The following is a 22,284-nucleotide window of genomic DNA, read 5'->3' as shown; positions in this document are numbered from 1 at the left end:
AACGAGTACAAAATGCATTTAAATGATGCAAGTATTAAGAACGAAACATTAGTAGATCTGTATTTAATAAAAATTCCAACGAACGTAAGTTAACACAGAAACCTGATTTACAAGGACGAGTAATGGAAGATAAAATGGAGAATGTATAAATTTGGTCGATGCAGTTGTTGAGGAGGAGGAGCACCAGGAGATCTTTGCTTAGAAATAAAAATCGTAATGGACCTGTTGTTGTAATGCATAGTTGTAATGAGTCGAAGGAGTTCAAAATGTACTAAATGATGTGATTGTCAAGGAAGAGTAGACCCACCAGTAGACCTAAATCGTGATGAAGTTCATCTCGATTTAGAGGAGGAGTCACATCCTCACTGAGGAACACAGTTCTCCAAAACCAATAGTTCACCATTTCTACACTTCAACGACAAATACTTTTTGATATATTAATTATACAATTTCGGGATTAATATACTAAACACAAGGTACCTCTTTAACACGCTTCCAAACACAATGTACCTCTTTAACACACTTCCAAACACAATGTACCTCTTTAGCGCACAAGTTACCTCTTAAACACACTCCCAAACACAAGTTACCTCTGATCAGCAGACTACATCGATGAAACCATTGCTTCATACATCTATCGGACAAAAATTATTACATATCCTACATTATTCCTATAATATGCAGATTCCTAGCACATAAAACGCATAAGGAATGCGCATTGTCAGCGTGTGTGAGTATAAAAGAGAGCCATCCGAGCGATGCAGTTGTTAAGGAAGACCAGGACCACCAGGAGGTCTCTGTTTAGAAATGGAAAAGAGTGTAAACGAAACGTAACAGTCTGTGAAAGACATGAAGCAAAGAAGTCCCGAAGAGGGTGTAGGAGGGGGAGTAAAGAAATTGACGGTGACTCGAGTGTCAGAAGGCCGCAGGCTCGTGGTCCCTGACCGGTCGACGCAGCCTCCTCCCGGTTCCAGAGAATCAGAGTCACGTTCAGTCAGTGGCCGACTCCCGTACGCGAAGGTGGTGCGCGTTTCTCGTTCGTTCAACACTAGTGTCGAGAGGGCTTTTCCGGTTTCACTGCGTGCTTCCCGATCCTCAGCGGGAATGACGACCACTAGCAGCACGTGGTTAGTTCTGAATACTATTCTTTTTATTATTAACTTTTTTTTGGTGTTGTAATTATTATTTATCGGTGTTGTAATATAATATTTTGCTGTCTTCTTTTTTTATTGGCAATTTTGTACGGGTTCGATGAAAGAGAAATTTTTTATTTGCATTGGAGGTGTTTATATTTCTAAATAAGAATTAGGGTATTTTATATTAGTTAGGGTCTTTTATATTCATAACAGGAATGTTGTAGTGGAACACATATGTTTTGCTACATTTTTTAGTAGCAATTTTATATACTTGCGTGGTTTATCTCGTATGAAGATATTTAAAATTAATTATAGAAATTGTAGAAATAATTATAGTTTTTATTTTCTGTTACATTACTGTATTTGAGTAGTGGATTTTTTTTACAAAATTTGCATAGATATAAAGAAGAAAACACACCACAAAATTTTTAGAAACTTTGATTCATACTCATAAGGGTTGTTTTATGAATTATAGTAATAAAATTTTTGCCATGTTTTTATTAATAATTTTATATACGAATAATCCTGTATGAAGGTTCATGAAAAAAAGGAGACAGAATATTGTTTATTATATTTAGACCAGGATTATTTATTTAAATGGTAACGGGTGATTCAGTAGAACACTGCGATTCTCCGGAACAGAATTAAAGAAGATTAAACTACAAAATCTTTTCATATTCGATCTCATATTCCACGAAATTTATTTTGAAAATTTACCAAGTATTTGGGAAAAATTCACTGCATGTCACAGTTTTAGGAAATTATTGATACAATTAATAAATGTTACAAATCAATATATGTGGTTATTAATATTATTACTGTAATTAGTACTGTAAAATGTAAAATGTGAAGTTATGTTTAATACATAATATTCACATGAGTATGTAACATAGTTTGGTAGTTAGATTGAGAGAATAGCGAAGTTAAAATATTTTTAAAAAATCTTTTAGTATTTTACTTAAGTATTTACTGCGATAATTTAGTATGATAATGAATTTGTGTAATAATTTATTTAAAATGTCGTCGAAATTATTAATAAATTTTTCTACTATGAAGTAGTATTTTCTTATACCATATACATAAGGTATGTTCAAATATTTTTCTAATACACAGTATCTAATTTAATATTCCATAACTAATTTTTATCATGCTCATATATATTAATATTATATGTCGTACATCTAAAGCAGAATTTATATAAACTCTAATTTATTTAAAATATTTTTATTTACTTCATTTCATGACTCATTTATCTCATCATCAAAAACACATAAAAACATAAACAATCATCTAACTATATTAATCACCCTTTCCAAGCTACATCCATAAAAATTTGCAATACTTTACTTCAAATTTGCTTCAAATAATTTACTCCAACATTAAATTTGTAATTTAAATACTTTTAAATGTTTAGTTGGAAGCTGTTGATTATTATTAACGAGATTCGTAAAAAAAAATGATTACATTATAAATAGCCAGTCCACTCATTTTTATCTGTTCCATTACCGTGCTTATCCGAGTATTACGACATATACGTGGTTCGCGTACAATTGTGACATAATTACGAGGCCGCCCGCGAACTATAACGAGCTGCTTTTACCCGCTTCTTTCACCGATTTTTTGCTTCGTTGAGATACGTGAAACTCATTTGTACTTTTCGTCGATTAGATGATATTTAGCGGTAATTTATTAGTATGCTATTCAAATTATTTCAAACGAAAAAATCGTGGAACAAATTATTTATAGACGGTGTTCTTATTTTATAAGTTTGCAATTGGTACAAAATTTTATAAAGCTATTTATAAGCCAACAAATTTTATCATTTTTTTTGACGGAACAATATATTTTTTTTACACTATTTGTTACGAAACTTTATTTCTATAGATGCTGTAAGTTTTATGTAAAATAATTTTTTTACATAATTTATGAAGAGGGACATCGTATAAGAAATGCTGTAATTTCTATGTAAACTCCATTTTTTTTTAAAGGAAGCACATATCTTTTTACGCGGGTTTTTGCATAAAATCGTACGCTAAAAATATTAATGATTCATGAGACGTTTTGAATTGAAAAATAAACAAAGTTCAAATATTTTCACGAATTGTCATTCTTAATATTCTACATTTTACGAAAAATGTAGCAAAGAATTGATCCACATAAATAACAAGGTAGCTCCAGTATTTACGCAAAGCACAAGAAATATTTAACCGATAATTTCTACCAAAGTTCATAACAGGTTACAAATATCTAAAAATGTGCAATCAGTTTTCATTGGGAGAAATTCACTCACGAGGCAATTAGCCGATAACAGTCTCGATTTTCCCCGGTTTTCCGCCAAATAATCCCGATTCGTAGGCGCAAAGTAGTTTCGCGTGTTCGGAAAGTTAATCGAACGAGGTCCAGGCAGGAAGTTCTCGTGTGAAAATTCCCAGGAAAAGCTATGGGCGTCGGATTTTTACGATCCTCCTGACACACAATTCGCGTGGCACATGTGGTGGAAGGGTGGCAAGTTTCTCGGGACATGTGCGTCCGTTTCTCCTATCTCTCTCCCGTCATTTGTCAAAACAGTCGGTCGTTGCTCGCGCTGCATCGTGTGCCAGCCGATTTCTTCGTTTCCTTTCTTTTCTGCCGGGTTCGAGATTAACGGAAGAAAAAGCTGCTTGTCGCTTTCAATTAACGAGAAAAGGTCCGTTTGCCCTCTTGCTCTTTGCCGGCTCTCGTGAATCGCTCGAGCATCATCTCGACCGCAATTCCTCCGGTTCTAATGCTCATGGAACGTGACAGAAGTCTCGCGTTTATTTTTCCGGCTGTTCTTTGAAGCGGGCCTCGAACCGTTGGATAAAGGAAGGTCGAACCGCTGGATGCGATCTAGCAAATCATGTTTCTCGGTACAAACCGTTTGTTTTCTTTCTCTTTGTCTGTTTGCGTGGTAACCGAGTGAGAACGTATGGCTGTTATCGTTCACAAAATTTCTTCTCTCTAACCGTTCGGTAATGTACAAGTTTAGACGAACAAATTGTGTTGCGTTTTTCATTGGGCCATCTTTTTTCCGGACGACTTCGAACAATATACCGACGCGTGAATTGATGGTGTATATACTGTGGACGTTGGGAATGTGGCGAATTTGAGCACTTGGGAAACTTGGGAAATTTGAAGAATTCGATAATTTGAAATTCAGGGAATTTGGGTAATTTAGAGAATTTGGAGAATTTGGAGAATTTGGAGCATTTGGGAAATCTAGAGAATTTGGGGGATTTAGGGAATTTGGAGAATAGGGAGAATTTGGGAAATTTAGGGAATTTAGAGAATTTGGAGAATTTAGGAAAATTTAGGGAATTTGAGGTATTTGAGGAATTTAGGGAATTTGGCGAATTTAGAGAATTTGGGGAATTTGGGACTCTGGGAAATTTGTCGAATTTAGAGAATTTAGGATATTTGGTGAATTTAGAGAATTTGGGGAATTTGGCGAATTTAGAAAATTTAGGGAATCTAGGAAATTTGGAAAATTTAGAAAATTTGGGGAATTTAGGAAACTTAAGGAATTTAGGGAGTTTGGAGAATTTAGGGAATTTATCTAATTTAGAGAATTCGGGGAATTTAGAGAAATTAGAAAATGTCGGGAATTTAAGGAATTTAGAGAATTTAGGAAATTTAGGGAATGTGAGGAATTTTAAGAATTTAAGGAATTTAGGGAATTTGAGGAATTTAGGGAACTTGGGGAATTTAGGGAATCTGATAAATTTAATCTTTTGGGAAAATTGAAGAAATTCGAAGATTCGAAAAGTGTAGAATTCGGGAATTCAAAAATTTGAAGAATTTTGAGAATTTGTTGAATTTCTGGAATTTAGGGAATTGAGGAAATTTAGGGAATTTAGGGAATTCAAGGAATTCGTCCTCTTAGTAAAATCAGGTACTTCGAAATTTTATAAATTCGATAATTAATTCACAGAAACAAAAAGTTAAAAATTCAGAAAACACAATATAAAAATTTTCCAATATAAAAAATCTGAAAATCATAAAATTCCCTAAATTCATCCACGAGCTGATAGAAACAGTCCATAAATAAAAATAGTTCGTAACAGTCCGAAAATATCACGGTCATAAGCCCGCGAATCCGTTTTCCGAAAAAACAGCGATAAGGCACGTCGTATTAATCGCATACCGCGTCACCCTCTTCCCAATATTTTTCCTTCTCTATTCCCTTTATTGCCGGTCCGCAAGCTCCGATAGTTAATCTCGCGTTCGCCGCGAGCGTTCGCAGCGTTGAATTTTAAATCTGACGTATTACACGCGTAGCCTGTGTACAGCGAGTCGGAAGGACATCTACATAGAGGCAGGAATTAGCATAAGCCATTATCCTGCCAACGGATCGGCCAGGAGAATGGTATCTGAAAGCTCGCCACAATAACCCTTTATACAGAGCGCAGGTGGAGAGTACTGTTATAACCGTAAATCCGCTGAAAACGTATCGCGCGATTTCGCGATTCTATTCGATCGTCCCCAGGAAATTACGATTTCCCAATTAACCGATTATTATCGCTGGGTCAGATATTACCCGCTCTCAATTACGACGCGTCTTGATTATGCGGGCTAAGCACGATAATCGGACAATCGTGCTTCAAATTGATTTAAACGCCGTAATAGAACTCATCGATTAGTTAATTAATTCCTACAAATTTTTTTTACCTTTTTTCAAACGTTCTTTGCTTCTCGTTCATAGTCCCTTTTTCTATATTCGCATATGATTCTCAATTTTATTTAAATTATCTTCATTTTTTAATTAAATTTAATCTATGATTTCCATAGGTGTGTCATACTGTGCGTCCAACTTATTGTAACAGTTTTAAGATTAGTAAGAAAATATGAAATGTTAAACATCATTAAAATATTAATAAACATAGCACGATTAACATGTACCATCAATCTTGAAAAGCGAACAATTATCTCGAAATTATGTTGGAAATTTTTCGGGTCGAAGTCATATATCAATGAAACGTTTACCGAAAGAGAAATTTTCTCCGGAATTACCTCTCGGTATATCGCAGTAGAGTTTTCCGAACAAATGAGGCGTATCATTAACGCACGTTAACAGCATCATCAATCATGCGCGTTCGGGAATCCCAGAAAGAAATCCGAGTTCTGCCGGGGATCCTGTCTTCCTTGTACGGCCTCCATTTTGTACCCTTTACGACACGAATATATGGCCGGCAAGGCCGAGGAATCGTTTTGTTCCGTAATATTCCGGTGAGCTCCATCTGCGCTGCTCACGACTCTCGAGACCACCGTGCTAACGAAATAAAATCAAATAAAGCGGAATAAAATAAAATCCTCGAAGAGCACCTCTCCATGGGTGGACCCTTTGGAAGCTTCGAGTCCCGATAGGAACCGTAATTAACACTTGCCTTAGAACTTGTGGAAGCTTTTAAGAAGCCATTACTTCCATCTTTCTTTTCTTCCTTTCTTCGAGATCGATTCGAATAGAACATTTGCGTTTGGCGTTTATGGTTGATTTCGGTCTTTAGTTGCGGGGCGAATTTTGAGTTTAGAGAGTGTTGGAGTTTGGGGGGAGTTAGGGTTTTTGTGGGTGGGGTTGCAAATTTTGGGGACTTTGGGATTCTTGGGATTTTCAGGGTTTGTGGGGATTTTGTAAGTTTAGCGATTTTTGGGATTTTGGGGGTTTTGAGGGGTTTTGGGGTTTATGGAATTTTTTGAGATTTTGGGGGTTTTGGGGGGTTCTGGGGTTTTTGAGGTTTTGGGATTTTTGAGATTTTTGGGATTTGAGGATTTGGGAATATTAGGATTATGGGATTTGAGGATTTGGGGATTTTAGAATTATGGGATATTGGGATTTGTGGTTTGAGGATTTGGGGATTTGGATACTGGAGAATTGCAAAATATGGGGATTTGTAAATTAGGGAAATTTAGAATTTGAAAATTTGAGAATATAGGGACTTGGGAACTTGGAATTTTAGAAATTTTGGGGGAAAATTTTCAGTGATATATTGGAAACGTAGGAAATTCTAAATAGTGAGATTTGGAAATTTAGGGAAGTCCAAATAGTGAGCCTTGATAACTCAGGAACCTCCAAATAGTAAAATTCGAAAATGTCCAAAATTGAAATTCTGAGAAAATTAAAAAATTTTCATAAAAATCCCCAAAATTCAGAAATCTAGTAATCAAGATATTTGTATCTTTGGGACTCAAAAAACTTTTCCTGAAACGTAACATTTCATACGTAAGAATCAAATATTTTCCGATGACGACAAAGTTGAGCATACAGAAAAGAGTAATTCTGCAACAGCAAACAAGCGACGCGGTATACGATAAATAACCGGCAATACTTTTCTCCGAGACGCAGAACGAAAACTGCAGGAAGGAAAGGAAGGTCTGTTCCCGTGCGTATTAACTTATGGAACAGAAATAACAGTCCTTTCCCTGGGGTGAGCCAAAATAACCCAGTGAAACACGGGATTGTCCGCGACTTACCGGTCTCGTTATTTCAGAGACGGTCCTTCTCGGCTAGGGAATTCTGCCTCGATGCAAGCTCGTGTCCGTTCCATTTGTTTCCCCGCGCTTTTACTATTATTTATTCCGACGGTGAGATTGTTCGAGAACTCCCCACTGACTTACTGTCACTAGAAAAACGAAAGTTCGTTCGACATAAAACGCCTTTCAGCTGACAATAAAATCTGATGATCCTAAAAAGCCATTAACCTTGACCGACGTTTTTGCAGGGTTAGGTTAGAACATCTAACAATTATGGATACATTTCGTTGTTAATTTGAGAGACTTCAATTTTCATTTTATTTCGAAAAGGATGTGATTTCAGAAATATATAGGGTGTTTAAGGGTGTTGGGTTCCATCTTGAATTCCTTTTTAATTATCTAAATTGATAAATTAATGCAAACATGTGTATATGATTCTTTTTACATATCATACTCTTAGTCATATTATGTTTAACCTAGTTGTATCCATTTTTAATTTAGCTTTGTGATTATTTCGAAATGACTGACTTTGATCTTGGTCACACCTGGAACTTTTTCTTAACTAGTTCAGCAAATTATCTGACATATGTGTATGTATGTGGTATTTGTTGTATGTACATATTCTTTTCAATTCTCTTATGTAATTTAATTTGATTTGTTCTATTTTTCATTTAGTCTTACGATTACTTCAAAATGGCTGACTTTGATCTTGACCACATCTTGAACTTCTTCCTAACTATTTCACTTGACAAATTACCCAAAACATATGTATGTATATGTAACTTCTTACATGTATGTATTCTTCTTAATTCTCTTATATAATTTCATCTGATTTTACCTATTTTTAATTTAGTCTTACAATTACTTCAAAATGGCCGACTCTGATCTTGGTCACATCTTGAACTTCTTTCTAACTATTTCAGTTACAAAATAACCCAAAATTAAAACTTGTCCATATACACATAATCGTACCATGTAATTTTACCCAATATACTCCTCCACATAACCTTCCAATTATCTACCATCCCTTATACCTAGAGCCGCCATTTTTATTACACAAACACATCCCAGTAAAACGTCCATAAAGCCGCGTTTACGTAACATGTTTCCCCAGCCTCTAAACAAAGGAAAGGTTAACCGTCGATACAAGTAACCGAATTGAGTATGTGCAAGTGATAAAAGCGTCAGCTCGTGAATTAAGTATCGCACGTATCGAGTAGAACTCGAGTCTCAACTTCCGTCGTTCACGAAGCGACTTCAATATCCGCGTCGGAGGTGGGATATAGCCCAGGGTCGGGATCTTGCTGAATAATTTGGGAAGCCAGGTCAACGGTCGACGTCTAAACTTCCAACGGGTGCACATGTGTGTCCCAGCGAGGCTTTTCGTCGAAGAAAGGTCAGACGAAAAGGACGCTCCGCGTCGATTACCTTCTGGACTCCACGGGACGACCTTTCCTCTTCTCCATGCTGAGCAACTTTTAAATTTACGGTGTCCTGGGAATTCCCTGTTATTTCGCAAGCTTCTTGTTGACGTGTAAGAAAATTAACTCGGAAAATTATCTTACATATACAGATAGGTAGATATACAGATACACTCATATGTGTACACATATGTGTCACTTATACTTGGACACATATTTAATATTCAAATATTTTGCATGTTTTATTATACTTGTTACATAGAGAAGATACATAATAAAATAACATAGCAACATAATATAAACGAATATGTAATATGTAAAAATATTTCATTAAAGTAAAAATGTCCTATATGTCAGACATCTTAAATTTTTGTAGAACAGTTTCATGTAACTTTTTGATATACAGTACATATATGTATTATACGTCTTACATATATGTACATATACGTATATATGTACAAAATCAAAATAGTACATGAAAATATATTTAAAAAATTTTAAATGTCTGACATGTAGGACATTTTTACTTTGATGAAATATTTTGTACATATTACATATTCATTTATATTATGTTGCTACATATATGTACATGTCTTACATTCCACATGTTCAAATCTTTTATACTTTGATCTTAATCAGAAGTTCATTACAGTATTTGATATAACTTTATACAATTTAAGAAAAGTATTTTATGCAATTTTAAAATGAAAACACTATTTTCAAGCAGCAAGTGAAAATCGCAATTCCATTAAACTCTGTCAGTCTCCATATAAATGCGTTCCATCTGAAAAGTTCATCGAAAGAAAAAGCGATAATATCCAACATGGCGTCCGAGAGTTCTTGCAGCAGTCGGAAATAGAAGTTCACCGAAACGAGAATAAAGAGAAACAAATCGCCGCGCGGGCCATTCATCATGGCTTCCATTTCAGGTGTGGCAAACATTTTCATTTTTCGAGGGTTAATCGTGGCTCGATGATCTGTACTTCGATAATCGTTCGCCCCCGCAATTTCCGGCATCGTGTTTTCAGACATAATAGTCGCTGTTTTTTCAGTCGAACAAAACTGTTTGCCGAACCATTTGTCGAAAAGCAAGCGCTGAAAATCGTCGAGTATTTACCGTTCGCCGATAAGATGGACTTCTTTCGAATTCTGATAAAGCGACGTTAATCTTTTCTCGTCGGGAAATTTACGGGTAAAGGTAAATAAATTAGAGAGCCGGCCATTAAAAATACATACGAGGGGGAGGATACGGAGATCACGGGTTGCTCTTCCACGTGAAATAATAGCTGGGCCCCGGTGGTTGCATCCGAGAATTCGAGGATGTAGTAGCCGGCAGTCAATTCTTGTCAGCGGCAATAGCCCGCGAGTAGGGATTCCATTATTTATGAACTCCAAGGACGGAGTTTCCCCATTATTTATAGAATTGGATTGATATGGCTTGCGGGAAAACGGGATTGCTGGCTTCTGTGCGTAGCAGCCCTTCGGTTAATGCGATCACGTTCCAAACATTAATCCTCACTAAGATATCGAACCTTCGTGTCATAAATTCACTAATTCCTCTTTAATCGGAGAGTTCGAAAGATTGGAATCCTAGGGTGGAATAGGAAGGGTTGTCTAGGAGAAATTGATATATGGAGGGTTGAGAGTTTCTGGATCGGGGTATTAATTTTTAAATAGCAATTACATTTATATATTTCTGAATATAGGAATTTTTTAATTTATTGTCTCTGAATTTTCTAGGGTACTCGAATTAAGTTTCCTAAAATTTGGACTTTCTTATGTTTCATTTCTTAAATTGATAAATTAAAAAATACCAAATTTGCAATTTATCAAATTCTTAAGTTTTTGAATTTATAAGTATCAATGACAAAATAAAGGACTTCAGATTCCTCTTCAGACTTCAGATAAATTTCCAAATAATTTATTTTGAAAATTTCCAAATCTCAAAAGCCCAAAATCTCTAAATTCCCCAAATCTTCAAATTCCTAAATTCTAAAATTTATAAGCTCTAAATCCTCTAAAATCTTGAATTCCCAAATTTTCCACTCTCAAAGTCCAAAATTCCCCAAATTTCCAATATTGAAACTCTCAAATCCCTAAATCCCCCAAACCTCCAGTCTTGAAACCCTCAAATCTCTAAATTCCCCAAATGTCTAATCTTGAAACTCTCAAATCCCTAAATTCCCCAAATTTCCCGTCTTGAAACTCTCAAATCCTTAAATTCTCCAAATTTCCAATCTTGAAACTCTCAAATCTCTAAATTCCCAAAATTTCCAATTTTGAAACTCCTAAATCCCTAAATCCCCCAAGTTTCCAATCTTGAAACTCTCAAATCTCTAAATTCCCCAAATTTCCAATCTTGAAACTCCTAAATCCCTAAATCCCCCAAGTTTCCAATCTTGAAACTCTCAAATCCCTAAATTCCCCAAATTTCCAATCTCGAAACTCTCAAATCCTTAAATCCCTCAAACCTCCAATCTTGAAACCCCTAAATTTCCAAGTTACCAAAATTTCTCAAATTCCGAAACTTTCAAATTGTCATACATTTCCGAGCAAACTAAAATCACTAAAATTGATTCACAACGCAATAAACGTTTCAGAAGCCTGACAATATCGCAGAAGATCTCCAACTATTTTTTAATCACTTTTCAATAAATCTCCGTGACACACGATCGGTAATTACGCTAATTACGAAATACCAAGACCACCCATTAACGCACGATGCATTTTAATATTCCTATTCAGTTCTGAATAGCAGGATGGAGGGTAGGAGGAGAAACAATGTCGTAATAAAAAGTTCGAATCACAACTAACGAGTAATATCCTGTCCTCGATTCCTCGTAACAATGGCCCTTTCGATTGCGCTCGTCTGGTTCTTGCCCTCTTGTCAAGGGTTGCAGACAACCAGTTATTTTTTTTCTTCCCTTTTTTCCCTCCCTCCTTCAGACCTTCCGTTTGATTTCATCCAGGGACGGGTCGCGGAATTAGTTTGCATCGTTTATTTTGGGAACGAATTTAGGTTAGGTTTCGTCCATTTTGTAGTCATTTCGGTTTCAATATTTTTAAGTACGATTTCTACGAATTTTTTATCTTGAAAAATACACTTGTTATACAATGGGATGAATACAGTATGTACCGCCATATTTGTAATATTTATGTAGTAAAATTTGTATCTGTAACAATATGTAAAATAAAAATAAGGTTTTAATAAATTCCTCACAAGTTTCTTAATATAATAAAATAACAGTTTCTTAAAATAATTGGTTCGACTAATAAAGATTAAAGATTGAAATCCAAATAATAAGAATCGGCTTGATTTTTTATTTCGATCGTTCAATGTCAGATCCCGAAGGGAGCCGTAATTAATTCTCGGAACTTTCGACCGGATGATCGTTCGAAGTAATTGAATTATTCTCTTAATGGTAATGAAGTCAATCCACTTGAAAGCGTACGATTACATTCGCAATGTTATTAACGGTAATTAATATCAAGGCGCAGATTAATTTTTCCTCCGAAAGGAATGCGAATACAAAGATCGTATCGTCGAAAATACACGTTGCGAAAACAATCGAGTTACAAGATTGTCAAGCTCGTAAATCATTTTGTATATCACGATGGCAGAAATTCTCGAGTTAACAAGTTCTTTTTCTTTTCAAGATTTGTCCCTTGAATAGCAACAACTTTTTGACACATTATTCCCGTAGCACTTCATGTATCATCATTTTTGTGACACGCGACCTTCCATTCTCATTTACGCCATGAAAATGCTGGATAATAATTTATATTTACTGTTTCCTTCGCTCGCCTCCCCATCTCGCCATATAGAGTCAACAAAGAACGTGGTACACCTTGACGTTTTTTGATATTCGTTCATCTTCTTTGTTCTACGTTGCGGATGCAATTTTGCAAATTGGATCATTGCGTTTGCTCTGAACTACTGTGTACCTAACCTTAATTACTTTTATTTTTTTTTGAGGTTATGTGTTACTTTTATATGGAAGAAAGATATTGGAATTGTTAAAAGTAATTTACGTTTCATTTATACATTTGGAGATGAATTTTTCACTCTTTTCATTTTCAAGTTAGATTTATAATATAGCAGGTTTTATAATATATGTGTGAGACAAATTAAAATATATTGTGAGAAATTTATGTTGTAACAAGTGAGACTCTGGAATTTAAATATCTACCTGTTTGTTATGGTAGAGAAAATAAAAGAAAGTGTACTTTCACATGACTTAAAATATAGAAAAAAACTATGTCGTTCATATTTAGTTACTTGAGAAAAATGGTCACATGTTTGCAAAATTTCAATTTGAAAAAATCACCAAAACTTCAGTTAACAAAATCTCATCTACTGAAATCTCGAAAATCCTATTTGGCAAAATTACAGCTACTGGAATCTCCAAAATCCCAATTAGCAAAATTACATCTAGAACCTCCAAAACATCAATTAGCAAAATTAGAACTACTCAAATCTCCAAAACCCTAATTAGTAAAATTACATGTACCAAAATCTCCAAAACCCCAATTAGCAAAATCCCCAAAACCCCAATTAGCAAAATTAGGACTACTCAAATCTCCAAAACCCTAATTAGTAAAATTACATGTACCAAAATCTCCAAAACTCCAATTAGCAAAATCCCATCTACAAAAATCCCCAAAACCCCAATTAGTAAAATCTACAAAAATCTCCAAAACCCCAAAATACAATGTCAATGAAATGATTATTCATCAGTCCGGTGCCTTCACTGTCAATCGTATTTAGCATGAATTCCCGATTCACACGTGTATCAGCAAGATTCTCTTTGGCTTTTGACCGCATATCCGTTTGTGTATTATCACGCACAGCTCTCAAAGAGCATCATGCGGTCACAATTGATCCCCCGGCCTCTATGGTGGTCTAGCATGGAATGTCCTTAGGCTCCATAGATCCTCCATCGCGACGTCAGCGACGCCATAGGCCACATTCACGGATCATCGTCGCCGGTAAGAACATACGATTCTCCGTTGCATTGTTTGATCACGGTAATTACGAGATCCAAGAGACGTCCCGCAAAGAGAGCAAAAGTGCACCAGCCAGACATAAAAGCGAAGAGAAAATGTTTGCTCGTTCCTTTGCAACCTTCTGTGCATGCGTCGTGATTCTTTCGCGGTCGGGATGATGATGATGATGATGCTTCGAGGAAAAAGAAACAACGAGTGCACACCGACGACTGTTCACTTTTGCGGAGGAACTTCGATGAAATACCGCGATAGGGATGCGACCCTTAGCCAGGTTCAAGGGGAATGCTTGGAAAAAATATGGGAATCGTGATAGAGCCAAAGGAAAATGCACGCTGTAATGAACGTCTTGCGCGCGTGGGATATTTTAACCGCAACTTTGATAATGACAAATGTTTCTCTACAAATAACTATATAATTGACGGTATCGTGGATTACTCAAATTCCACACATTGCACACGTTAGCAGTCAAGTAAAAATTTATTAACTTCGAGTTATAAATACACCGTTAAATATAGGAAGAGTTGAACTTGAAATGACTTTCATAATTAATCATTCTTCATATGTAATAATTTGGACCAATATTAGAATGTGTGTAACAGATGTAGAAGTTGAGATATGTGGAACACTATGTGGACTACATTCCACACATGTGCAGTATGAAATTAATACTCATGTGAATTAATACTCATAATCATATGAATACTCATATGAATTAATACTCATACCCATATGAATACTCATACACATATAAATACTCATATGAATTAATACTCATACTCATATTAATACTCATATGAATTAATACTCATACTCATATTAATACTCATATGAATACTCATATGAATTAATACTCATACTCATATTAATACTTATATGAATTAATACTCATACTCATATTAATACTTATATGAATTAATACTCATACTCATATGAATACTCATATGAATTAATACTCATACTCATATTAATACTCATATGAATTAATACTCACACTCATATGAATACTCATATGAATTTAAATGAAAAATGTATCAAAACGTGTAATAAGAATATAACTTTATAATTTTGTAAGAAGAGTAAAATATAAAATAACGTGAAGTTAAAGGGAGACATTGGTATAGGTTGTTTAAAGGAGTTTCTTCGTCGATCGTTTATCGAAGGATCGGGGGTTCTACCGATCAGAAACGAACACCCAGATGACCGTAGAGAATCGGATACAGCTACGTGTTCTTTCAGAGAGAAGCAAAAAATTTACGGTGCGTTGCTGGCCACTGCAGCATGGCAAGCTTTACGATCGCTTCTGATGCTCGCCGCTGTTGTTGCATTAAATATGATTCACGTGGCGACGAGCCACGATCCGCCAGCCAGACGTTCTGTCTACAACCTGAAACCATTTGCGTTGCTGATATTCCGATCGGATAGCGGTTAAATTATTCGGAACGCTGGAATGGGCGAAACGATCCCTCGCGAATTTTAAACGGTATATCCTTTGTTCCTAGTTTCGGAAAGGTTGCATGCAATTGTTTTTAGATTTTATATTTGCTTCTTCGCTGAAAGCAATGTTAGATTTTCCATGTATTGTAGAAGTAAGGTTTTGTAATAGTAAGGAGTAAATAGTTGTGTTTGGTAAGATGGCATTCGAAATTCTAGGTGCTTTAAGGATTTAGGTGTTTAGGGGTGTTAAGATGGAAATTATTTTGGGAGCTCAAGGGTTTAAATTTCTTGCTATGTTAACTTTACTAATTTCATATTTCTTCAAATTCTATTAATTCAAAAGTCCTACAGGTTCTCTTCAATAATTCCTCAGATTCTACCTATTCAAAAATTCATCTGATTCTTCAAAGTCTCAAGTCTCCAAATTTCCAAATTCCTACCCTTGACAAATCCACTTTGTCGAATAATTAATTTTCCCAAATCTACAAGGTCTCGAATCACCAGCGCCCAAAGTGTAGAAAGCTCTCAAGTATCCCAAGTGCCTTCGAACCGAGTTATACCATGAACCCTACTAATCGAGGATTTGCGTAGAAATATCTCGCGACGTTTGCTAATTCGATCGGACGTATCGCGGCAATCACGTCGCGGAATTTCTCCGGGGTCGCATCCCCAGTCCGGGGGGATGTGGCAACCTGTTGCTTCGCTTCGGTTCTTCCTCTTCTCGGCCGCGTCTCGCTCGCTCCGTCGCGTCGGCACAGTCTCCGCAGGCCTCTCTTGTTGCTCTCTTTCCCGCTGGCGGGTTCTTTCTTCCGCTCGTACGCCGCTTGTTCCTCGTCTTTTTCCCTCTTTCCGGGAACGATAGAACGCCCTTCGTCTGCTTTTCACGCGGCCACGTTCATGTTCGCCTGGTAGCACGAACACCGAACGCGTCGCACTCTGTTGCTCCGTTCTGTCGCCTCGTCCTCGTTGCACCGTCGGCCTGCCCTATCAAGCTTTCTCGTCGATCCTCCGCCTCGTCTCCGACGCCTTCTCCCGTTCTCGATCGACGCTTTTCTCGTCGCCGTCCTCCTCCTTCTTCGACGCGACGCTTTCCTCGTTCTTCCCGCAACGCGTGCCAAACCGACGACGCTTCTAAACCGCTCGAACACGCTCGAGGCCCGCTTTGCCTCCTCTACCGCGTACTGCTGCCTTGATCCGATACTCCCTGCCGTAGAAGAGCGCGGTCACTTTGCGTGTCTCTCTTCGTGTTTCATCCTTTTTTTTCTCGATCGAGTTTACTCGCACGGAATGCGGCTTTCGATTTTAAAGATGCGGGAATCAACCTGAAATACACTTTTCGATAACATAAATTAGCTTCTTATCGGCTGGATACACTGCGGTACATGAGTTACGACATACCTTAAGCTTAGCCATCTAAAACGTACATTCTCTCATTTTATTTATTTGTTTAACCAATTGTATATTTTTTATGTAAACGTCTAGATATGTATTATATTTCGCATAGAGCTCTAACCCTTTAGCTGTGGTACTTTTTGTAGAATAAAATAAATTTAAATTTAATCTTGATTTTAATATAATTTTACTGAACTATTTTATTTAAACAAAAATTTTTTTGTATTTATTTTTAGTGATATCATAGATGTGAGCAAAATTGATATTAACAAAAATTAGCTTTGTTATATGTCAGTTTATCTGGGTCACCTCGTTCACACAACGTTCTACAGCATTGACTCGGTGCATTGTTTCTAATTCTTTTTAAGTCATAATCTATTGCGTGACTATTTCATTGAATTCTCGTGTCTGTACATTTTAGTTTCATTGTTGGTTTAATCAGCATCGATAGCGACCACGTTGCGACACGGGAACCCTACAAACCATAAACGATTTACGAGAGGTGTCATGAATTTTTATCGATGGAGGAAATTAAATCGATTTACGTAAATTCCCGGAGCATGTTACGACACGTGAGTAGTTGAACGAGTGGTTAAATGCGAATTGCGACAGGTCCATTAGAAACTCGTTTCCTCCATCTTGATCAAAATATTCCTAAATTTTTTCAATCGTTCCTAAGTGTTTGAGGGGTGAAAAATGTGAAACAAGATATCTTAAACTCATGTATCTAACTCCAAACAACTTTTATGATAAATGATGAAAGATAAGAAATACGAACAAAGAGGGTCAAGCTGAAAATTCCAAAAGACACCTTCATTTAAAATAAAAAACTTCGTCGCCAGTTTTCCCCAAACGTACAAAAGCAGTAGAAAAAAAATAAACCGTAGAAATATGAATAGAAAGGGTTCCAAGAGTTCGGTGTCGTTTTATATATAAAAATGTGCAGCTGTCACGGTCCATTGTGTGGAATCGCTTTTTCCGTGCTAGCTGTACGTGTCCCGTCAGTCATAACTGTCGCTCAAAAATTATTATCGTCGCCGGACAACGAAACGGACCGGTCATATTTTCGAGCATCCCGACACGCGTTTCCCTCCTTTTCCTTTTATTTCTTTAATCTCCGCGACCCGTTGCTTTTGTTTTCTATCGCCGTAAACGAGATCGTTCGCGGTGGCAGACGGCTAATAACAGAGCGGACAGTTTGGGACGATTTGCGGTGCTCTTCTCTCGTACCGCGGTCGAAAAACCGCAGGACACCCAAAGCGTGGACCAAACTCCTCGACAACGTCCACCCCATTTCGCTGTTATACGCTCGCACTCGGTGATTACCCTCCGAGAACGTTTATGACATCAAACTGGACCTTGTAAGAAGTGTTCCGTAGCCAGTTGTTGCGGTTTATGATTCAAATTATGCGCAGTTTAAACCCCAAATGAATTTCCCTTACGTAATTGCGTGATTAAGCCGTGTGATCTTACGTGTTACAAGTTATTCTTTTTTGAATTTCTGAATTTTTGTGAACAAAAAATAGGGAGTCAATCAAGGGGTTAATGGAAAATAATTTGTACGAGGAAATTTAAGAAATATATAATAAAAGGCGGTGTACGTCAGAAAACATAATATATATGATAGAATATATGCATAAGAAAATAATTTATGATAGAATATTTATTTAAAGGAAGATTGTATAATTTCACATATGTGCAACACATATTGGTATTGCAAGAGACTACAAATATTTTAGATAATTTTATTTGTTACAAAATATTAATTTGTTTAGTAAAATTTAATAGTTTCATATCGTATTTCATGTGACATAATGCAACGATGTAATGGAGGATCAAAAAGAAAAAGAAATTCTGTAAACATACAGAAGTCTCCACTTTCACTGATGAATACACTTCACATACTTTCACTGATGATTCCCCGTACATTTTCACTGATTCCTATATTTTCACCCACTTCAATACTTCACTACACAAAATTTTATTTAAAAAAATTAAAATGCAGAACACGCAGTATAAGTTTGCATAAATGTAACTTTGGCGAAAAAGTATGACCACATACGACCACATATGATCACATACGACCACATACGAGCACATACGACCACATACGTCCACGTACGAGCACATGAATATAAGATTGACCCACAGATGGTCGAAGAAATTCGTAGACTTAATTCGAAAGGAGAGGCAGGTGTGTAAATGTATTTCAGAAGCTCGTTGAAGAAGCGCGACGTCTCGGTCCACGCTGTACTTAATGGTACGCGTCGTCCCCTTAAAGGCAGCGCTCATTACGCGGAACTTCCGGTGCATAGATCGCAATTGCAGCCGCGGTGCGCAGTCATCTAACGTCGTAAGATGAGAACGCAGCAGACTGGAACTTTCATCCTCGAGCACGGACACGGCTAGCCTCTTTTCTCGAGCTTCGAATCAAATTGTTCTCGGTTCAAGGGGTTTTCGCAACCCACTATTTTACTCGAACGTTCATAAACCTCTTCTTATTCCTAATATTTAACCGTCTGTACGAGACCGTTTATATCCACTCTAATTTCACCCTCTGCACACACTGCATTTAATATAATAATTTGAATTATGTATTTTTTACTTTTATGGTTACACATGTGATATCCACTTATGAAGGTCTCGTAATTGGTTGAATGCAATAATTTGAATTATGTATTTTTTTTTTTTATTAAGTTTATGGTTACACGTATGATGTGTAAACGTAGTTAAATTGAAATTTAATATTTATGGAATAGTAAATATTTACAAAAGTCAAAGTAAAAATAGTAAAAATAAAAGACACTTAAAAAATTCAAAAAGTTATATTTATATTTGTAGAATATTTTTATTTATATATTATATATATTTATAGAATATTTTTATTTATATATTATATATATTTATAGAATATTTATAGAAATATTAGAAATTTTTGTAGGTAGATTTAAAGAAATATATTTAAGTATGAAGAGTCTCAGAAAAAATATTTTTACTTCTAACCCGAGATCACAATACAAGAAAGAAGTCAATAGAAAATCAAGGGTTAGTTCCGAGATAAAAGCAAGTTAAATTTAAAGAAAAACGTAATGGAAGCAGTACGGAGAGCCAGTCGCTTCGATCAACTTGAATTCATTCTGTTAATCAATTCCCCTAATTGGCGTTTGTCACGAACGTGCTGCGAAGAGGAAACTCGTCGAGGGAACAATCGATTAGAAACGAAGCTAGCTTCTTTTCCATATCGGTGGTCCGGGCGCAATTAACCTGAAACTTGGAATAGGGTTCTTCGACGAGAAAACGAGAATTTACCTAACGTCACGCGTGATTTCACGTTCGATTCCAAATATTGACTCGACGATTCTATTTTATTATGACATCGTTGGATAAATAAGTTTCCCGTCGATAACTGTCATTATTTATTACAATGTAGCAATCAGAGGCGTAGAGGACCTGCATTGAATGATAAATGAAACTGTATTTGTGGTACGGTGAAACGACTCGGCTTTGAAAACCGATTTATCCCCGTGGCGATCGAGATACGTTGAGGGGTTTACAGCCGATCATCCGTAAGCCGATGATATGACGAAGTCGTTTTCAGTGGTTCTCCGTTTCGTGAGAATTCTTTACAATTGTTCGTTTTCTCGGGTTTGCATAAATGGAACCTCAACAAATTTTTTAACAAAATTTCGCAGGCGTGAGAGCGACAGATTTGAACCTAGTGGCTGATTGCTACGGGTTAGATTACCATGCACTGGATTATTACGCGTTGGATAAGTACGCGCTGGATTACTACGCGTTGGATATCCACACGCTGGATTACTATGCATTGAATTACTACGTGTTGGATATCCACACGCTGGATTACTACGCGTTAGATTACCACGCGCTGGATTATTACGCGTTGGATTACCACGCGTTAGATTACCACGCGTTGGATTATTACGCACTGGATTACTACGCGTCGGTTAACTACGCGTTAGATTACCACGCGTTAGGTTCCTACGCGTTGGATCTCTACGCGTTGAATATCCACGCGTGGGATTACTACGCGTTGGATATCCACGCGCTGGATTACTACGCGTTGGATTACTATGCGTTGGATATCCTCACGCTGGGTTATTACGCACTGGTTTACTACGCGTCGGTTAACTACGCGTTAGATTCCCACGCGTTAGATTCCTACGCGTTGGATCACTACGCGTTGGATCACTACGCGTTGGATTACTACGCGTTGGATATCCACACGCTGGATTACTACGTGTTGGATTATTACGCGGTGGATTACTACGCGTTGGATTACTACGCGTAGGATTACTACGCGTTGCATTACTACGCGTTGAATTACCAAGCGTTGCATTACTATGCGTTGGATTGTAACACGTAGGATTACCAAGCGTTGCATTACTACGCGTTGGATTACTACGCGTTGAATATCCACGCGCTGGATTACTACGCGTTGGATATCTACACGCTAGATTACTACGCGTTGGATTACTACGCGTTGGATATCCACACGCTGGATTACTACGTGTTGGATTATTACGCGGTGGATTACTACGTGTTGGATTACTACGCGTAGGATTACTACGCGTTGCATTACTACGCGTTGAATTACCAAGCGTTGCATTACTATGCGTTGGATTGTAACACGTAGGATTACCAAGCGTTGCATTACTACGCGTTGGATTACTACGCGTTGAATATCCACGCGTTGGATTACTACGCGTTGGATATCCACACGCTAGATTACAACGCGTTATCCGAAGCTGCTGTTCTCGTGTCTGCGCATGCGTAATCCTCGCGCTCTGATTGCTCCGTGTTTTCCTTAATAATTCAAAAACGAAGCTTCACACCGCATTTTTGCAAAGGGAAATCTTATTCAGAATCACGTCAGCTACCATTTCAGGGACCTACACTAATTCTAAGACACCCTGTACAATATTTCTATATTAGAGATGATTTCTGCAGTCACTAGTTTCGAGTGAGTGTGAAGTTTTGGAAATTAAGTTTGATAGTCACTGACAATATTTTTGAACATTGCGAAATTTTAGATTAAATTAAGTTCAACAGCTACTAAATATAAATTACATATTTTTATATACATTTTTAAAAATGTAACTACTAGTACGTGTTTGGACCACCCAGTACATTGACCTTCATTAAAATACATAGGAAATTACATAAGCTGTTTGTTCAACCAGTATATTAACTCCATGAAAAATGATTGTTTAATAGAGTATCGTTGAGCGAGACAAATCTATCTGAATAGTTGACGTGTTAGAAAAGAAAGTGGTAATAGAGTGTTTCTGAAATGTATTGAGTACGAGTGAAAGAACGAAGAATTACATAAATGTAAATAGGAACACGTTCTATGACGGAAAATGTAATGTTTCGTAAAATAGCTATTA

General features: G+C 36.7%; 1 protein-coding gene across 5 annotated transcripts in view; it reads left to right on the top strand.

Annotated features, from left to right (window-relative positions):
• Ppn (proteoglycan-like sulfated glycoprotein papilin) overlaps window positions 1-22,284 on the top strand; it is a 185,354-nt gene that overhangs the window by 5,874 nt on the left and 157,196 nt on the right. For 3 of the 5 annotated variants that reach the window (XM_076536696.1, XM_076536698.1, XM_076536697.1), the window contains exon 2: window positions 685-1,127. The exons of the other annotated variants lie outside the window; for them this stretch is intronic. In XM_076536696.1, coding sequence (XP_076392811.1) covers window positions 850-1,127 — 278 coding nt within the window. In that variant the 5' untranslated portion in view covers window positions 685-849. The remainder of the gene's footprint in view (window positions 1-684; window positions 1,128-22,284) is intronic. 5 annotated transcript variants of the gene reach the window in all.

Source organism: Megachile rotundata, chromosome 10 (assembly GCF_050947335.1).
Source record: "Megachile rotundata isolate GNS110a chromosome 10, iyMegRotu1, whole genome shotgun sequence".
Lineage (NCBI taxonomy): Eukaryota > Metazoa > Arthropoda > Insecta > Hymenoptera > Megachilidae > Megachile > Megachile rotundata.
Note: the sequence above shows the minus strand (reverse complement) of the source record. Positions and strands in the feature narration are given on the sequence as shown.